Genomic DNA, 16,213 nt, shown 5'->3' with positions numbered 1-16,213 from the left:
TCTATTTAGCAGTCATTTTGTGCCTGGCACTGCTAAATGTTTCACCTGTCAACTGTATGTAATCAAATAGCTTCAGGTATTATCCCAGCCTTGCAGGTGAGTAAATGGGGCGCAGAAATATTCAGTACTAGGTACACCCATCTAATAAATGTGGAAACCAGGACCCAAATTTTCCAGTCATCTTGCAAAGACAAAAGTTTTCTCCACCTCCTCACCCAACGGAAAACACTCAGATCAGGTCTAAAACATCTTTAATCAGAGCCTTGAACCATGTAAGCAAAGTAGGTGATGCCCCTGAAAGGGCCCAGCTCCTGCACAGTCACAGTCCAGCCCTGGGACCCTTTCTCTAGGCAGGGGAGCCGCACATCAGGATCCTCATCTGAGAACTGAATCAGGGTCCCCTGGGGGCTTAGGACCCTCAGACATTCTGCCAGGAGCTGGTAAGCCCCTGGCAGACCACCCCGGGCAACAGCATCCCAGGTGCCCTTGTCCAGTACTAGCTGAAAGGAGCCTGAGGAAGCCAGTGGCTGCAGATTCTGGCCATCAGCCTGCATGAAATGGAGGCTTGACTCAGGGTGTCCAGGGCATAGGGGTGTTTGGCCTTGGCCACCTTCCAGGAGACTGTTCATGTGGGCCACAGCTACGGGCGAGAAGTCCACCCCCAACACGTCCACGGGGTGTGGGCATTTGGTATAGAGACCTGTACACAAGCTGGAGGTCCCACAGCCCACGTCCAACACCCGGGGTGGACAGGCAGCCCATGACTTTTCTAACAGCGGCAGCAGGAGCCCCTGAGCTTCTTCGTATCCGAAGAACCAGTCGAAGGTGCAGACGCTGCCCTGACGGGGTTGGGCGTGGAGCTTATCCCAGAGGGAGCGGTCCGCCAGGCAGCTACCAGCCAAGGAACCTGCGGACGAGGGGAGGACACGCATTACCCAGCGGCCAGTTCTTCGAAACTGCTGCAAAGTCGGCGCCATGTGCCCTGGGGTTTTAAGCGTCACAATTTCAATGACCAGACTCTTGGGTAACGAAGAGCCCAGCTTGCCCTCCCAGTTTCCACCTTCCCTACCCGCCACGGTGCGGCGCGTCCCCGCCGCCAGGCTCGCCAGATGGAGGGTTCGGCGCAAAGCAGCCATCCGGAGGTGCCGGCAAGGTCGCCCAGAGAAACTTGTGTGAAAATGTCGCCCGTACTCCGGCTGGGGCCTGAGATCCAAGTGAAGATTTGCAAAATCCGCTGTGCGGAATGACGCGTAAAGCTTCCCTAACCCTGCAGCTTCGGGAAAAAAGAACGCGGACACAAACTTAGTACCGTACGAATGACCTTTATTGTTTGCAGCGGGAAGTGGAAGAGGGGATATGGCAGCTCCGGCTCTTGGGGTGGCTCCACAGACCTGAAATCAAAGGAGAAGGTATGAGTACCCCCGGGAGGAGTCTGCTGAACCTCGGTTCTGCCCTGCTCCTTGGAGCTCTGTGTCCCGGCGCTTGAGGATAGAACCGGCGGACTGCTGGCCGCCGGTACCGAAGACATGACGCCGAGGGGGCTAGAGCCCGTTCCCTCTACCTCCGTACATTACGCGGATCGGGACTGCACGCCCGACCCGCGCCAAGAAAAGGAGGGTCCACAGGTACCGTCCCCTTTCCCCAGGAACACCAGCCCGACCCCCACACCTACCAGACCACACTCAATCAGTCGCCGCCCTCGAAAAGGCTTGTTGGTGAGCCGGGTTCGTTTATATAGTGCCAGGGCCCGCCCCCGAGTTGCGATTGGCGAGCACAGAGCTGAGGGCGGGGCGCACACGGACCCTGCGCACAACCGAAACGTGGACCCGCAGCCGGCCTAGCGGCGCAGCTATGGGTGCTCCCAGTGGAAAGATCAACCGGCCGCGAACGGTGACTCTGGGACCCCCGACATGGTTTCCCAAACGTCCCAGAGCCTTTATTCTCGCCCGAGATGGAGTCTATGGGCCAGTGTCGCCGGGTGAGGGGTCCAAGGTCGCAGGGCGCGGCCGCCCTCTGATTAAGCATCTTCCTCTCCCCAGGAGCTGAAGAAGAAGCTGTTCAAGCGACGACGAGTGTTGAACCGGGAGCGGCGACTGAAGCATCGGGTGGTCGGAGCTGTGATAGACGAAGGGCTGATTACGCGGCACCACCTCAAGAAGCGGGCGTGAGTGCCAGACCCTCTCTCCCTACGTCCTCCCCCGTCAACCCTCCTTCCCTCCTTGTCGAGCTCCGGAGCAGCTTAACACCATTTTGCTTTCCTTGTGTACTCACGCTTATGCAAGGAAAGTTTGTGCCTAAACTTTGTTAGCCTCTCATTATACCTGTAACTTGCAACCTTTTTTTGGTTCTTGGACCCCACTGAGAATCTAAGGAGAACTGTGGCTCCAGACTCCCGAAGTAATATACATTCACACAGATTTCCTATAAGTAAATTTAAAAGCGTACACATGAGTGTGCGGTGAATCATTCGATAATTTTCACAAAGGCTCGTGTGGGATATTGCATATAAGTTTCAAGGCCCCTTGAGTTCTTGTGGAAGACTTCCCATCCCATTCTTTCACTGACTTGTTTACTATAATATTTACTTTATGAATTGGCATAATAAATATATTTGGTCCCTGTCGGGTTTCTGACAGAGCTAAAGCCATTGGAATTTCCTGAGTGATAAGAGTGCCTTTTATTTCAAAAGGATCCCCTTTTGAGCACACCTAAACTTAAGCTTGGAGAAAGAAATGGCAACCCACTCCAGTGTTCTTGCCTGGAGAATCCCAGGGGCGGGGGAACCTGGTGGGCTGCCGGCTATGGGGTCGCACAGAGTCGGGCACGACTGAAGCGACTTAGCAGCAAACTTAAGTTGGGCTTCCCTGTTGGCTCAGACGGTAAAGAATCCACCTGCAATGCGGGAGACCTGGGTTTGATCCCTGGGTTGGGAAGATCCCCTGGAGGAGGGCAACCCACTCCAATATTCTCGCCTGGAGAATCCCCATGGACAGAGGAGCCTAGCAGGCTGCCATGGGATTGCAAAGAGTCGGACACAACTGAGCAACTAAGCACAAATTTATGCTAATAGTGATTTAGGGTGGGGCTGGTCATCCAAAAGATGTGATTAGAGGATTGGAAATTTAAGCCCTATGCACTGACCTTTGGGAAGGGGGCAGGTGCTGGAGATTAAGCTCTATAAAACCTCTTGATAGCTTCCTGATTGGTGAACAGGTGGAGGTGCTGAGAAGGTTTAGCTGGAGAAGGCATGGGAACTCTGACCTCTTCCATACCTTGCCCTATGCCTCTTCCATCTGACTGTTCCTGAGTTGTATTTTATAGTAAATCAGTAAATGCAAGTATGTTTCCCTGAGTTCTGTGAGCCTTTCTAGCAAATTACTGAGTTTGAGAAGGGGATCATGAGAACCCTAGTTTATGGCTGGTCAATCAGAAGTCAAGTACTCTTGCCTGGCAAATCCCATGGACGGAGGAGGCTGGTAGGCTGCAGTCCATGGGGTCGATAAGAGTTGGACACAACTGACCGACTTCACTTTCACTTTTCACTTTCATGCATTGGGGAAGGAAATGGCAACCCACTACGGTGTTCTTGCCTGGAGAATCCCAGGGGCGGGGAGCCTGGTGGGCTGCTGTCTATGGGGTCGCACAGAGTCCGACACGACTGAAGTGACTTAGTAGTAGTAGTAATAGGTGACAACCTGGATTTGTGATTGGCATTTGAAGTGGGGGAAACCCTGTGGAACCAAGCCCTTAACCTGTGGTGTCTGATGCCATCTCCAGGTATATAGTGTCCAAATCAAATTAAATCTGTAGGACGCCCAGTCCGTGTCCACTGCGAATATGGAGAATTACTTGATGTGGGAAAACCTACCATATCCTGTGGCAGAAGTATCAAGAATGAGAGGAGGAAAAGTTTCCACTCTATACTAAATTTTAGCAATTAATGTTACTTTATGTATGTGTTAAGGTTAGTTTTAAGTAAGGTAACAGTTCTTTAACTTAGATCCAAAGACCTTTCCGGTAACCAGAACCACTGTGTGGGCTGTTTTGGTTCAGATCCAGTGCACGTGCCAACATTACTCTGTCTGGGAAGAAGCGCAGAAAACTCCTCCAGCAGATCCGACTTGCCCAGAAAGAGAAAGCAGCCATGGAAGGTGAGGCTAGGGCCCAGAAGTTGGGGTGATGCAGCCTGGATTCATTCAAGTTCTTTAATGCTTCCTCTTTTCCTTTGTTCAGTGGAAGCCCCTCCCAAGCCAACCAGGACTAGTGACCCACAGCCCAAATCAAAAAAGAAGACAAAAGCCCCCCAGGACGTAGATATGGAGGACCTTGAAGATAAGAGCTCAGTCTGAATCTCACACCCTTTCCACCAGAAGATTCTCAAGCTGGAGCCAAGAGGACTCGATGGTTATTTCAGATGATTTTGGAGAAAGCATTGCTCCTTTTCATTCTCCCCATATTCCTCTTCCTTAATGGCCTACTGACCTGCCCTGGAGGGATGTAGAGAAAAAGAGAGTAGAAAAGAAAAATTGGAGAGGGAGTCCTAACCAGTCAATTGCATTTGTAATAAAGGCCCCTCGATCCCACTGAGATGTGTGTGATTAAATGTAGGAATTGGGATGGGAGAAGGAAAAAGGGCCGTGAGTGTGGAAATAAGATAACTGGAAAACAGGACTCACAGTGCTTACTTGAGCAAAGGCAACAAGAAGTTAAGCTCCTTGGTGGCCCTGTCTCCCCAGTGCCAAAATATCTGACAAAACTGAGAATTATTGTATGTTGAGGTCCTTTAATGGACCGGAACCTGGTGGTCTGGAGTCGACCGATAAGAAAGTAAAGGAGAGAGAAAAAGGCTGATATTCCTTGGTTTACGCAGAAAGCCAATAAAACCCCTGCACGGGGCTTGCTCTGTTCACGAAGGCCTCCGGCGCCCTCTCGATGGGATGAAGGTGCAGAGCGCCTTCTCAGAGGGTCTTAGAAGCCCAGGCTGGAAAGTGAACTCGGAGAGCCTCTGCGCTCCAGGGGATCAGCCTGAAAAAGAGAGAGAGAAAGAAAGACACGGGGACCAGAGCTCTGATGGAGCAAAGGTGTTTTCATCAACATGGTGTGGGCATATATACTGTCTTACAAGGTAGTTGTTCTCAGCAAAGATAAAGATTAAAATTCCAGATTTACAAAACATAGGCGATCCATATTAGAGAGAGTTGTAAACAATCACTTTTACCATCTGGTTCACAAGAAGGAAGAGGGTACTTACCACCACACAGAAACACTAATGAAGGAAATGCCTGGATTCCTCAGTCCCGGGAGAGGCTTGCCTCTCCTCTTAATTCCTGAGTATTCAGGAATTAATAAGGAACAGAGAATTCCTGACAGATCCAAAATAGCACACAGGAAGCCTCCTGTTAAATGCCTTCCTGACAATTGTAGAGATGTCAGAGGAGGCAAGGCTCCTGATATTAGCCCTGCCACCTCCCCTGTGTGACCAGGGTGGACAAGTGACTGTGATTATCTCTGCTTCCATTGCTGATTATATTTTTAATAAAGTGAACATTATTTTTCCCTTTTTATGCTCAGAAATTCTGTTTGTTGGAAGCCAGGGCTGGGGTGGTTAATTAAAGTGAGAAGCTGAATGTGCAGAGATGTGGTCACTGGGGAAAGAGCATACTCTCTCCTTGCCCTGTTTAATCAGTGCAAGCTTCCTAGAAGAAGAAGGGATTTTGAAAATTTCAAACCTTCAGTAAAGTTAAGAGATTAGCACAATGAGCCCTTATGTATGCACTCTACCTCGGTTTACCAGTTTTTAACATTTCGCTTGCTATGCTTGATCTCCCTACCTGCTTGCAAATATGTTTGTTCAATTACATATCATTTTTATCTTTGCTGACTCATTTGAAAGTCAGTTGCAGGTGAGATTTTATCCCTAAGGCTGTTTCTATATAGCCAAAACACCTAGGACACTTAACATTAGTGGAATAGCTAAAATTCAGTTTTTCATATTCAAATTTCCTCAGTTGTCCCAACAATATTCCTTATAACTGCTTATTGTTTCCTCAATCCAGAAACCATTAAGAATCACACATAGTATTTAATTGTCATGCCCCTTTAGTCTCCTTCAAATAAGAAGAGTACTACCTTGTCTTAGATGACTGGTATTTTTTGAAGAGTCCAGCTCAAATTAATAAAAGAGTATCTCACAATCTGGGTCTGTCTGAGTGTTTCTGTACATTTCCTCATCAGTTGTAGGTTAGGCATTTCTGGGAGGAATTTGATGTAGGATATTGTGTACTTCTCGTGGCATATCATCAGGAAGTATGTGTTGACTGAAAAATACACAAGATTGAGGGCAGGAGGAGAAGGGGGCAACAGGATGAGATGGTGGGATGGCATCACCAACTCAATGGACATGAGTCTGAGCGAACTCGGTGATAGTGAAGGACAAGGAAGCCTGGCATGCTGCAGTTCATGAGGTTGGGAACAGTCGGATGCAACAGAACAACAAAAAGTTGAAAATTATGTTTGATTTGGCAGACTTGCAGAGGACATAAAAGCCCAGAAGACAGACGCTCAGTTGACTCTGAAGGACTGTTCCTAAGAGGTAAGGGAGAAGCCTAGATAGAGAGGTTTTGTGACAAAAATCAGGTAGTCAGGGATTCCTCTGGGGCCCAGTGGCTAAGACTCTGAGCTGTCAATGGGGCCTTGCGTTTGATCCCTGGTCAGGGAACTAGATCCCACTTGCCATAACTAAGGCCCTGTGCAGCCAAATAAATATAAATATTTTTTAAAAATCAGACCATCGAAGATTATCATTAATTAGACTTCTCAGGACATCCCTTGTGGTTCAGCAGTTAAGAGTCCACGCTTCCAGTGTAGTGGATGTAGTTTCCATCTCTGGTTAGGGAACTAAGAGTCCCGCAAGCCTCAGCCAAAAGATAAACTTCCAGCAGAACACTAGACCTCTCCAGTTAATGAATTTAGTGCTCTTTTGTCTTTTCACGCTTTTGCTATGCACCTTAACTGTCTATGGCCAGTATCCTGTTCTTTTCCTTCCTGAATTCCCTCGGGGTTCACCTCTGGGGATGGCTGCAGAGGTTGTCCTGGTCTGATGCCCAGAGACCCTTACGGACGACTATAGTGGCTGACTGCTTGATGGTCACAAGATTTTTTTTCTGATGTGGCAGGCAGACATTTTTTGTTCACATGTAATGTCACTTTTTCTCATTGGTGCTTCCAAGTGTTAAGTGGGTATCTGTTAGATTTCTCCACTGTTAAGTATTCTTTTCCTTTATAATTAATAACCAGTCTATGGGGGCTTCCCTGGTGATCCAGTGGCTAAGATTCTGAGCTCCCAATGCAGGGGGCCTGAGTTCAATCCTTGGTCAGGGAACTAGATCCCATATGCTGGAACTGAAGATTCTGCATGCCACAACTAAGACCTGGCACAGCCAAATAAATGAATGAATAAATAAATATTTTTTTAAAAAAGCAATCTATGAGTGATACTTTGAGACTGTATGATTTTCCTGTTCCCAATGACATCGCAACAATGGTTTTAGCATCCATGCATCCGTGTTACTCATTTGACATACTCTGTAAAGGAAACCCCTAGTCTCTTTTTTTAAAAAAAATCTCATTTAGGTTGTTTTTCAATGTTTTAATCATCTGTTACTATCAATTTTTCATGCTCAAAATCATACCAAACTGACCAGCCAGCCTCTTTAAGGAGGTTCCTGTGGCTTCCCTTGTGGCTCAGCTGGTAAAGAATCCTCCTGCAATGAGGGAGACTGGATTGGGAAGATTCCCTGGAGAAGGGAAAAGTTACCCACTCCAGTATTCTGGCCTGGAGAATTCCATGTATAGTCCATGGGGTCGAAAAGAGTCTACTGAGCAACTTTCACTTTCACTTTGTGTCCTTTTGGGCTTTCCAGGTGGCTCAGTGGTAAAGATCTGCCTGCCAACGCAGGAGACACAGGAGATGTGGGTTCGATCCTTGGGTCGGGAAGATCCCCTGGAGGAAATGGCAACCCACTCCAGTATTCTTGCCTGGAGAATCCTATAGACAGAGGAGCCTGGTAAGGTTGCAAAGAGTCAGACATGGCTGAGCTACAGAGCATGCATGGATGCTGTGTCCTTTTGATACACCATCAGTATTTAAGCACTTCCTTGCTGTCAGGCACAATATGTTCCAGGCTCACCTGCTTCTTCTCCTGGGCTAAAACTTGCTATCAGCCATTTTCTCAAGGAAACAGTATTATGTCCAGTTTTGAATACAGACAGGAAAAAGTGCTAGTGTGAAACTGAACTGTGTTCAAGTGAAGTAAAGAGGGGAGAAGCTGAGGGAAGAGGGAAAGGCAATTTCAACATCTTGGTATTCCCATTACCCTGAATAATTTTCTTCTGCCCCTTTGCCTAAGGTGGGAAGGAGCTTGCTGAGTTCAAAGTAGAGTTTCTGTATCTGGTATTGTGTTAAGCTCTTAATACAAATAATCTGCAGTGATCTTTGCAAAAAGCTGGTGAGAAACATACCCATTTTACAGATAAGGAGAGGGGCTCCAAAACAGCTGAGTCACTTGCTCACAATAACATTGCTATTAAATAGCTGACAGGAATCCAGATCTAACTCCAAAACAAGCACCCTTAGATTATGAAATCTTTAAGGGCAAGAACCACATAATAGTCTCATAGCTGGAAGAACTCCCCTGGTTCAAAAGTCACTTCTCACAGATCAAAAGTTGAGGCTGAGAGAAGGAAAGTGTTGGGTCCAAGTCTGAAGCAGAGCTGGGAGCAGAAATTGTCTCATATTCACTCTCCTAGAACATAACACATTTTATGAATGCTTGAACTTCTAAAATCTAAGAACAAATATAGAACCACCAGAATTAATCATTTAGCTTTTAAAACACAGTCACAGGGCTTCCCTGGTGGCTCAGAGGTAAAGAATCTGCCTGCCATTGCAAGGGACATAGATTTGATCCCTGGTCCGGGAAGATCCCATATGTCAAGGAGCAACTAAGCCCATGCCTAACAACTATGGAACCTGTGCTCTAGAGCCCAGGAGCCGCAACTACTGAAGCCCATAGAACCTGTGTTCCACAATAAGAGAAGCCACTGCAATGAGAAGACCCTGCACTGGGAAGCCCAAGATCTGCTATTAGAGTAGCCCCTGCTTGCCAAAACCGGAGAAAAGTTTGCGCAACAGTGAAGACCCAGCACAGCCATAAGTAAATAACTTTTTTTAAAAACCCTATTTTAAAACACTGTCACTTCAAAGATATCTTTAGGACCTACCATCTGCTGTTCTTTTAACTAATACTTCCATTGAGAACAGTAAGCTGTCTGGTTAATAAATGCCTCAGAACCTACTTTCCCTTCCTTTCATCTAAGCAACTCTTAGGAACTTACTTAAAAACAGACAACAAAAAACCCCCACAAACCTACCAAGTGCCAAGTAGACACCGTTGTATGTGATGACGGTGAAGCCTTTAACAAAAGCAGGAACTACCTGTTGCCGAAGACTTATCTTCTGGAGTTCACCAAAGAAAGAAAATAAAAACAGCAACTGCATGTATAACGTTTACCTACCATTGCAGACACCAAGTGCTGTACAGTAATACTATTTCCTGGTTTCAATTTTCACAACAAGCCCCTGGAGTAAGTGTACTAATAACCATCGTAATTTCCAGAAAAGGAAGCAGGTACAGAAGGCAATGGCACCCCACTCCAATACTCTTGCCTGGAAAATCCCATGGATGGAGGAGCCTGGTAGGCTGCAGTCCATGGGGTTGCTAAGAGTCAGACATGCCTGAGCGACTTCACTTTCACTTTTCACTTTCATTCATTGGAGAAGGAAATGGCAACCCACTCCAGTGTTCTTGCCTGGAGAATCTCAGGGACGGGGGAGCCTGGTGGGCTGCCGTCTATGGGGTCGCACAGAGTCGGACATGACTGAAGCGACTTAGCAGCAGCAGCATAGAGAGCTTAACTGAAGCACAGAGTCCGTTAGAGGAATAGCTGGAATTTGATCTAGACAGGGAGAAGGCAACAGCAACCCACTCCAGTACCCTTGCTTGGCAAATCCCATGGACGGAGGAGCCTGGTAGGCTGCAGTCCATGGGGTTGTTAGGAGTCAGACACTACTGAGCAACTTCACTTTGACTTTTCACTTTCATGCACTGGAGAAGGACATGGCAACGCACTCCAGTGTTCTTGCCTGGAGAATCCCAGAGACGGCAGAGCCTGGTGGGCTCTGAACTGAACTGAAACAACTGAAGCGACTTAGCAGCAGCAGCAGATCTAGATAGACGGGTTGGAGAAGGATCTATTGATAAGGAGTATTAGATCCTCAGAAAGTTACGAAACTCTCTGCTGCAGGTGGGGAAAGGTTCCTCCTCTGGGAGACTGGGAAGCCTGAGGAGGATCATGGTGACAGCTTAGGGCTGGGAGGACACCTTCAGCGTGGCCAGCCCCATTTATTTCAGGCTTCCTCCCGTTCATCTCTTTTCTTGTCTTCTCTTCATCTTCTTTTAGGGGTTTTCTCTCTTCTTTCCGCTTCTCCTCCTTCCTCTCCTTTAACTGCTTTTTCACCTTGTCTCTGGTTACTGATTAAAAGGTTTCCTATCCTAGCGCTTCCTTTAAAAAAACAAACAAAAAAAAAAAAACCTCGAGAGTTGAACATTTTGGATTTTCCAGGCAAGAATACTGGAGTGAGTTGCCATTTCCTTCTCCAGAGGATCTTCCCCACCCAGGGAAAAAACCCGGCTCTCCCGCATTGCACGCAGACGCTTTACTGTCTGAGCCACCAGGGAAGCCCCTCAGATACCTTTCAGTTCAGTTCAGTTCAGTTCAGTCGCTCAGTCGTGTCCGATTCTTTTTGACCCCATGAATTGCAGCACGCCAGGCCTCCCTGTCCATCACCAACTCCCGGAGTTCACTCAAACTCATGTCCCTCGAGTCGGTGATGCCATCCAGCCATCTCATCCTCTGTCGTCCCCTTCGCCTCCTGCTCCCAATCCCTCCCAGCATCAGAGTCTTTTCCAATGAGTCAACTCTTCGATTGAGGTGGCCAAAGTACTGGAGTTTCAGCTTTAGCATCAGTCCTTCCAATGAACACCCAGGACTGATCTCCTTCAGAATGGACTGGTTGGCTCTCCTTGCAGTCCAAGGGACTCTCAAGAGTCTTCTCCAACACCACAGTTCAAAAGCATCAATTCTTCGGCGCTCAGCTGTGTCAAAGACCCTTACGGGGGGCGGAGGGGGGAGAAAGTTTGCCTAGAGGGTCGGTCGACTTCCCGGTGTCACCGCCGCAGCCTGTAACTGGGACGCCGACTCAAAGCGGAACCAATGTGCGAGGGTCACGAACAGCGCCGGATAGGTTTTCTTGAGAAGCCTTTTCGCTGGTTCCTTTCGGGTTTCCAGTCAGCGCGCATGCGCTCCCTGCGCTCCGCCGCTCCCGCCTCAGGCTCGGTCTAGGGCTCCGGGATGTCTGCGTTGTGCGACCCTCCCGGGGCCCCAGGGCCTCCCGGGCCTGCCCCGGTCACTCACGGTCCCGCGCCGCTCAGGTAGTCAGAGCCCCTGGCATCTTTCCTTCCCACGCGGTCCCGCGCCGATCCCCAGCTTTCTCGGCAGAAACCCGGATCCTACCTCGAGAACTCGCGTCGGGGTTCTCAGAGATTCCTGGTCCGGTCTTCCCCGAACTCAGGGACTGCCTCACCAAAACTCTGGGCTCCAGTGCCCGCATTCCCAAGGTCTCGGTACTGCCGCCCCCTAAAGCCCAGTGTATAGTTACCCTCGATCCTGGCCTTGCTCTTCCAAGAGCTGGGAATATCAATTCTTGGGAACCCGGGTGCCCTGTCCTTTTTAGACCCGAGCTAACCCAGGGTCCCCTGACTTCATGGGGACTCCCTGAGCACCCAGGCCCCCAGAATCCCACAGAATGCTTTCTTCTAGCCTTTCCCTCGCCCTCCAACGGAGACACTCCCCTCACCGTTGAGTGGTTTTGGTTTTTGTTTTGGAGGAACCAGAGAGGGGCACAGTCAGAACCTTACCAGTCTCTAGAGGATGCTGTCTTCTTTGGCAGAAATCTCACAAAGAGGAAGGGAATTTTGTCTCTTCCTGTGATACTGCCTCCTGAACCTCTTAAGACGGAACCCATATGTTTTAGGGTGGGAAGGGCTGGAAGGCATTACCTTGTCTCTGCCCTGGGCACCTTGGTTCCTGGGGCATATTGAGGGTACTGGGACGGTAGTGGTTGTTGATGTGGTGGAGTCCAAGTGGTGAGTGGTTAGGGTGCTTGCAGAATATGGAAAGAAACAAGTTTGAGGAGGAAGAGCCCTTAATGAGGGCCAAATTTGGGCTTAGAATTTTCTTTCCATTAAGGGCAAAATTCAGGGTACTTGAGTTGTATGGAGGGGGGAGTGATATAAAGCTGAAAAGGTGTGTTTAAGGCAGATGTTATAGGAACACAAAATATACTTCCTCAATTCAATGAATTATTATTATTTCCCATATTCCAGGGGCTCCAGTAGAAGGGGATTCAGTGTTGAAGAGCAGAGAACTGTTAACTACCCTCTTGGAGTTTAGAGTCTGATTATTTAACCTTGGTTTCCTTCTCCGTAAAATGGGACCATAATGGTACCTACCTTACTGGGTTGTTATCTGTATTGAAATAATACACGTAAAGTACTTAAAAGAGAACTTGGTATATTCCAGGAGTTACCTAATACTGATTCTGTTGTTATTAAAAGAAAAACAGCTTGCATTTATTAATTAGTATGAACTAGATATGGTGCTTCCATACTTTGCGAACATTATGAGGGAGGTTCAGTTATCCCTATTTTACATAGAAAAATACTGAAGCTCACAGAGGGAATGTAACTTGTTCTACATCTTCCAACACTCTCACTCTGCTTCTTTTGCTTCCTTACAGTGCTCAGGAGCTGTCCCAGGAAATCAAGGCTTTTCTGACTGGTGTAGACCCTGTTCTGGGCCACCAGCTCTCTGCTCGAGAGCACGCTCGCTGTGGCCTTCTCCTGCTCCGCTCTTTGCCACCTGCTCGGGCTGCTGTGCTTGACCACTTGCGAGGTGTTTTCGATGAGAGTGTCCGGGCCCACCTGGCTGCCCTGGATGAAAGCCCTGTGGCTGGCCCACCTCACCTCCGTCCACCCCCACCTTCCCATGTCCCTGCTGGGGGTCCTGGTCTAGAGGACGTGGTGCAGGAAGTGCAGCAGGTGCTGTCTGAGTTCATCCGGGCCAACCCGAAGGCCTGGGCACCTGTGATTAGTGCATGGTCCATTGACCTCATGGGGCAGCTGAGCAGCACTTACTCAGGCCAGCACCAGCGTGTGCCCCATGCTACTGGGTCTCTCAATGAATTGTTGCAGCTGTGGATGGGCTGTCGGGCCACACGCACATTGATGGACATCTATGTTCAGTGCCTCTCGGCTCTCATTGGCAGTTGTCCAGATGCCTGTGTGGATGCCTTGCTGGATACCTCCGTCCAGCATTCCCCACACTTCGACTGGGTTGTGGCACATATTGGCTCCTCTTTTCCCGGCACCATCATCTCTCGAGTTCTCTCGTGTGGCCTTAAGGACTTCTGCGTTCATGGTGGGGCCGGAGGTGGAGCTGGTGGCGGTGGTGGAGGCTCCTCTCAAACTCCCTCTGCAGACCCCTTCCCTGGATCTCCTGCCATCCCTGGGGAGAAACGGGTGCCCAAGATTGCCTCAGTTGTAGGCATCCTAGGGCACCTGGCCTCCAGGCATGGAGACAGCATCCGACGGGAGCTCCTGCGAATGTTCCACGATAGTCTGGCAGGGGGCACTGGTGGCCGGAGTGGGGACCCCTCACTTCAGGCCACAGTTCCCTTCCTCCTGCAGCTAGCAGTCATGTCACCAGCTTTGCTGGGCACAGTCTCTGGAGAACTGGTAGACTGCCTTAAACCCCCAGCCGTGCTGAGTCAGCTGCAGCAACACCTGCAGGGATTTCCCCGAGAGGAGTTGGACAACATGCTGAACCTGGCCGTGCACCTTGTGAGCCAGGCCTCTGGGGCAGGTGCCTACCGCCTGTTGCAGTTCCTGGTGGACACAGCCATGCCTGCCTCTGTCATTACCACCCAGGGCCTGGCTGTGCCAGACACTGTACGCGAGGCATGTGACCGGTTGATCCAGCTGCTGTTGCTGCACCTGCAAAAACTGGTTCATCACTGGGGACCGTCTCTAGGGGAAGGGTTGTTGAGCTCACCCCCACCCCCCCGCCCTGTGCCCTTTCTAGATGCGCTCAGAAACCACGTTGGAGAGCTGTGTGGAGAGACATTACGTTTGGAACGGAAACGCTTTCTCTGGCAACACCAGCTCCTCGGCCTCCTCTCCGTCTATACCCGGCCTAGCTGTGGACCTGAGGCCTTGGGCCATCTCCTGAGCCGGGCCCGAAGCCCTGAAGAGTTGAGTCTGGCCACTCAGTTATATGCTGGGCTGGTGGTCAGTCTCTCTGGCCTCCTGCCCCTGGCCTTCCGAAGCTGCCTGGCTAGGGTACATGCAGGAACTTTGCAACCTCCCTTCACGGCCCGGTTCCTGCGCAACTTGGCGCTGCTTGTGGGGTGGGAGCAGCAAGGTGGTGAGGGCCCTGCGGCCCTAGGGGCCCGGTTCGGGGAGTCCGCCTCAGCTCATCTGTCTGACCTGGCTCCTCTCTTGCTCCATCCTGAGGAGGAAGTAGCCGAAGCCGCTGCCTCCCTCCTGGCCATTTGTCCCTTCCCCCCAGAAGCTCTATCCCCTTCCCAACTCTTGGGACTAGTGAGAGCTGGAGTACATCGCTTCTTTGCTTCTCTGAGGCTGCACGGCCCCCCAGGGGTGGCTTCCGCCTCTCAGCTGCTTTTGCGCCTCTCCCAGACCTGCCCGGCGGGGCTCAAAGCTGTGCTGCAGCTGCTAGTTGAGGGAGCTTTACATCGTGGCAACACAGAACTGTTTGGAGGGGAAGTGGATGGGGACAGTGAGACTCTCTCCATTGTGACAGCTCCCTTGGCATCTGCCTCCCTATTGGACACAAACCGGCGGCACACTGCAGCTGTACCAGGTCCTGGAGGGATTTGGTCTGTGTTCCACGCTGGAGTCATCGGTCGTGGCCTTAAACCACCCAAGTTTGTCCAGTCACGCAATCAGCAAGAAGTTATCTACAACACCCAGAGCCTCCTCAGCCTCCTGGTGCACTGCTGCAGTGCCCCTGGGGGTACTGAATGTGTAGGCTGCTGGGGGGCTTCCACCCTGAGCCCAGAGGCGGCCAAAGCAGTGGCAGTGACTTTGGTGGAGAGTGTGTGTCCTGATGCAGCCGGTGCAGAGCTAGCCTGGCCTCCTGAGGAGCATGCCCGGGCCACTGTGGAGCGGGATCTCCGCATTGGCAGGCGCTTCCGGGAACAGCCTCTGCTCTTTGAGCTGCTAAAGTTGGTAGCAGCTGCTCCCCCAGCCCTGTGCTACTGCTCTGTGCTGCTGCGGGGGCTGCTGGCTGCCCTCTTGGGCCACTGGGAAGCCTCTCGCCACCCTGACACAACCCACTCCCCCTGGCACCTGGAGGCATCCTGCACCTTGGTGGCTGTCATGGCTGAGGGAAGCCTCCTGCCACCAGCCCTGGGGAATATGCACGAGGTATTTAGTCAACTGGCACCTTTTGAAGTGCGTCTGCTGCTGCTCAGTGTCTGGGGCTTTCTCCGGGAGCATGGGCCCTTGCCCCAGAAGTTCATCTTCCAGTCGGAGCGTGGTCGCTTCATCCGGGACTTCTCTAGGGAGGGTGGGGGTGAAGGTGGACCCCATCTGGCTGTGCTGCACAGTGTCCTCCACCGCAACATTGACCGCCTGGGCCTCTTCTCTGGCCGTTTCCAGGCGCCTTTACCGTCCACTCTCCGGCAGGGCACATAGCCTTTCCATGCTCCAAAAGCTGAGGGAGATTGAGCCATAAGAGAGGGGGCCAAGGTGCTGCAGAAAAGTGGGAGGTTTCTCTTCTAAGACGTTGGCTTAAAAGAGCGCTGTCACTTTCTTCCTCCCCACCCTTTTTTCTAAATAAAATTTGCCGAGTTGAGAAAAACAGGGTTCAGTGCTTCTGTCTGATGTTTAGGACCAGCCAAGTCGGACAGCGCCTGGCTCAACAATCCCGCCCCCTCACTCAAGCTCCGCCCTGGCACCGCCCCCATGAGTATTTGGCTTAAGTCCTCCGCCAATGGGACAAACGCCCGGCC

The 16,213-nt window shown here is 50.5% G+C and overlaps 3 protein-coding genes and 1 non-coding gene across 7 annotated transcripts; 2 read left to right on the top strand and 2 right to left on the bottom strand.

The window, feature by feature from the left end:
* Positions 1-234: 234 nt before the first annotated feature.
* Positions 235-11,322, bottom strand: CSKMT (citrate synthase lysine methyltransferase). Of its 4 annotated transcripts, XM_012102037.4 has the most exons (4): positions 1,673-1,710; positions 1,322-1,391; positions 1,070-1,203; positions 235-907 (listed from the first exon to the last, which is right to left on the bottom strand). In XM_012102037.4, exons 3-4 carry the CDS (start codon positions 1,134-1,136, stop codon positions 252-254), a joined length of 723 nt encoding a protein of 240 aa, XP_011957427.1. In that variant the 5' UTR covers positions 1,137-1,203; positions 1,322-1,391; positions 1,673-1,710; the 3' UTR covers positions 235-251. The 4 variants fall into 4 exon arrangements, with proteins under 4 accessions (XP_011957427.1, XP_060260015.1, XP_011957425.1 ...); XM_060404032.1 differs by lacking the exon at positions 1,673-1,710 and adding an exon at positions 10,814-11,322 and having other exon boundaries at positions 1,070-1,391; XM_012102035.3 differs by having other exon boundaries at positions 1,070-1,391.
* On the bottom strand, positions 1,469-1,617 carry LOC114110208 (small nucleolar RNA SNORA57). Its single transcript, XR_003586534.1, has one exon. It is a non-coding gene; the product is annotated as a small nucleolar RNA SNORA57 (small nucleolar RNA).
* Positions 1,808-4,583, top strand: C21H11orf98 (chromosome 21 C11orf98 homolog). The gene is made up of 4 exons (XM_004019605.5): positions 1,808-1,890; positions 2,040-2,164; positions 4,054-4,151; positions 4,234-4,583. Exons 1-4 carry the CDS (start codon positions 1,852-1,854, stop codon positions 4,347-4,349), a joined length of 378 nt encoding a protein of 125 aa, XP_004019654.1. The 5' UTR covers positions 1,808-1,851; the 3' UTR covers positions 4,350-4,583.
* Positions 11,323-11,407: 85 nt separating the features above from the next.
* On the top strand, positions 11,408-16,062 carry INTS5 (integrator complex subunit 5). Its single transcript, XM_004019604.5, has 2 exons — positions 11,408-11,552; positions 12,920-16,062. Exons 1-2 carry the CDS (start codon positions 11,473-11,475, stop codon positions 15,894-15,896), a joined length of 3,057 nt encoding a protein of 1,018 aa, XP_004019653.2. The 5' UTR covers positions 11,408-11,472; the 3' UTR covers positions 15,897-16,062.
* Positions 16,063-16,213: the final 151 nt, after the last annotated feature.

This window comes from Ovis aries, chromosome 21, assembly GCF_016772045.2.
Source record: "Ovis aries strain OAR_USU_Benz2616 breed Rambouillet chromosome 21, ARS-UI_Ramb_v3.0, whole genome shotgun sequence".
In the NCBI taxonomy this organism is placed as follows: Eukaryota; Metazoa; Chordata; class Mammalia; order Artiodactyla; family Bovidae; genus Ovis; species Ovis aries.
Note: the sequence above shows the minus strand (reverse complement) of the source record. Positions and strands in the feature narration are given on the sequence as shown.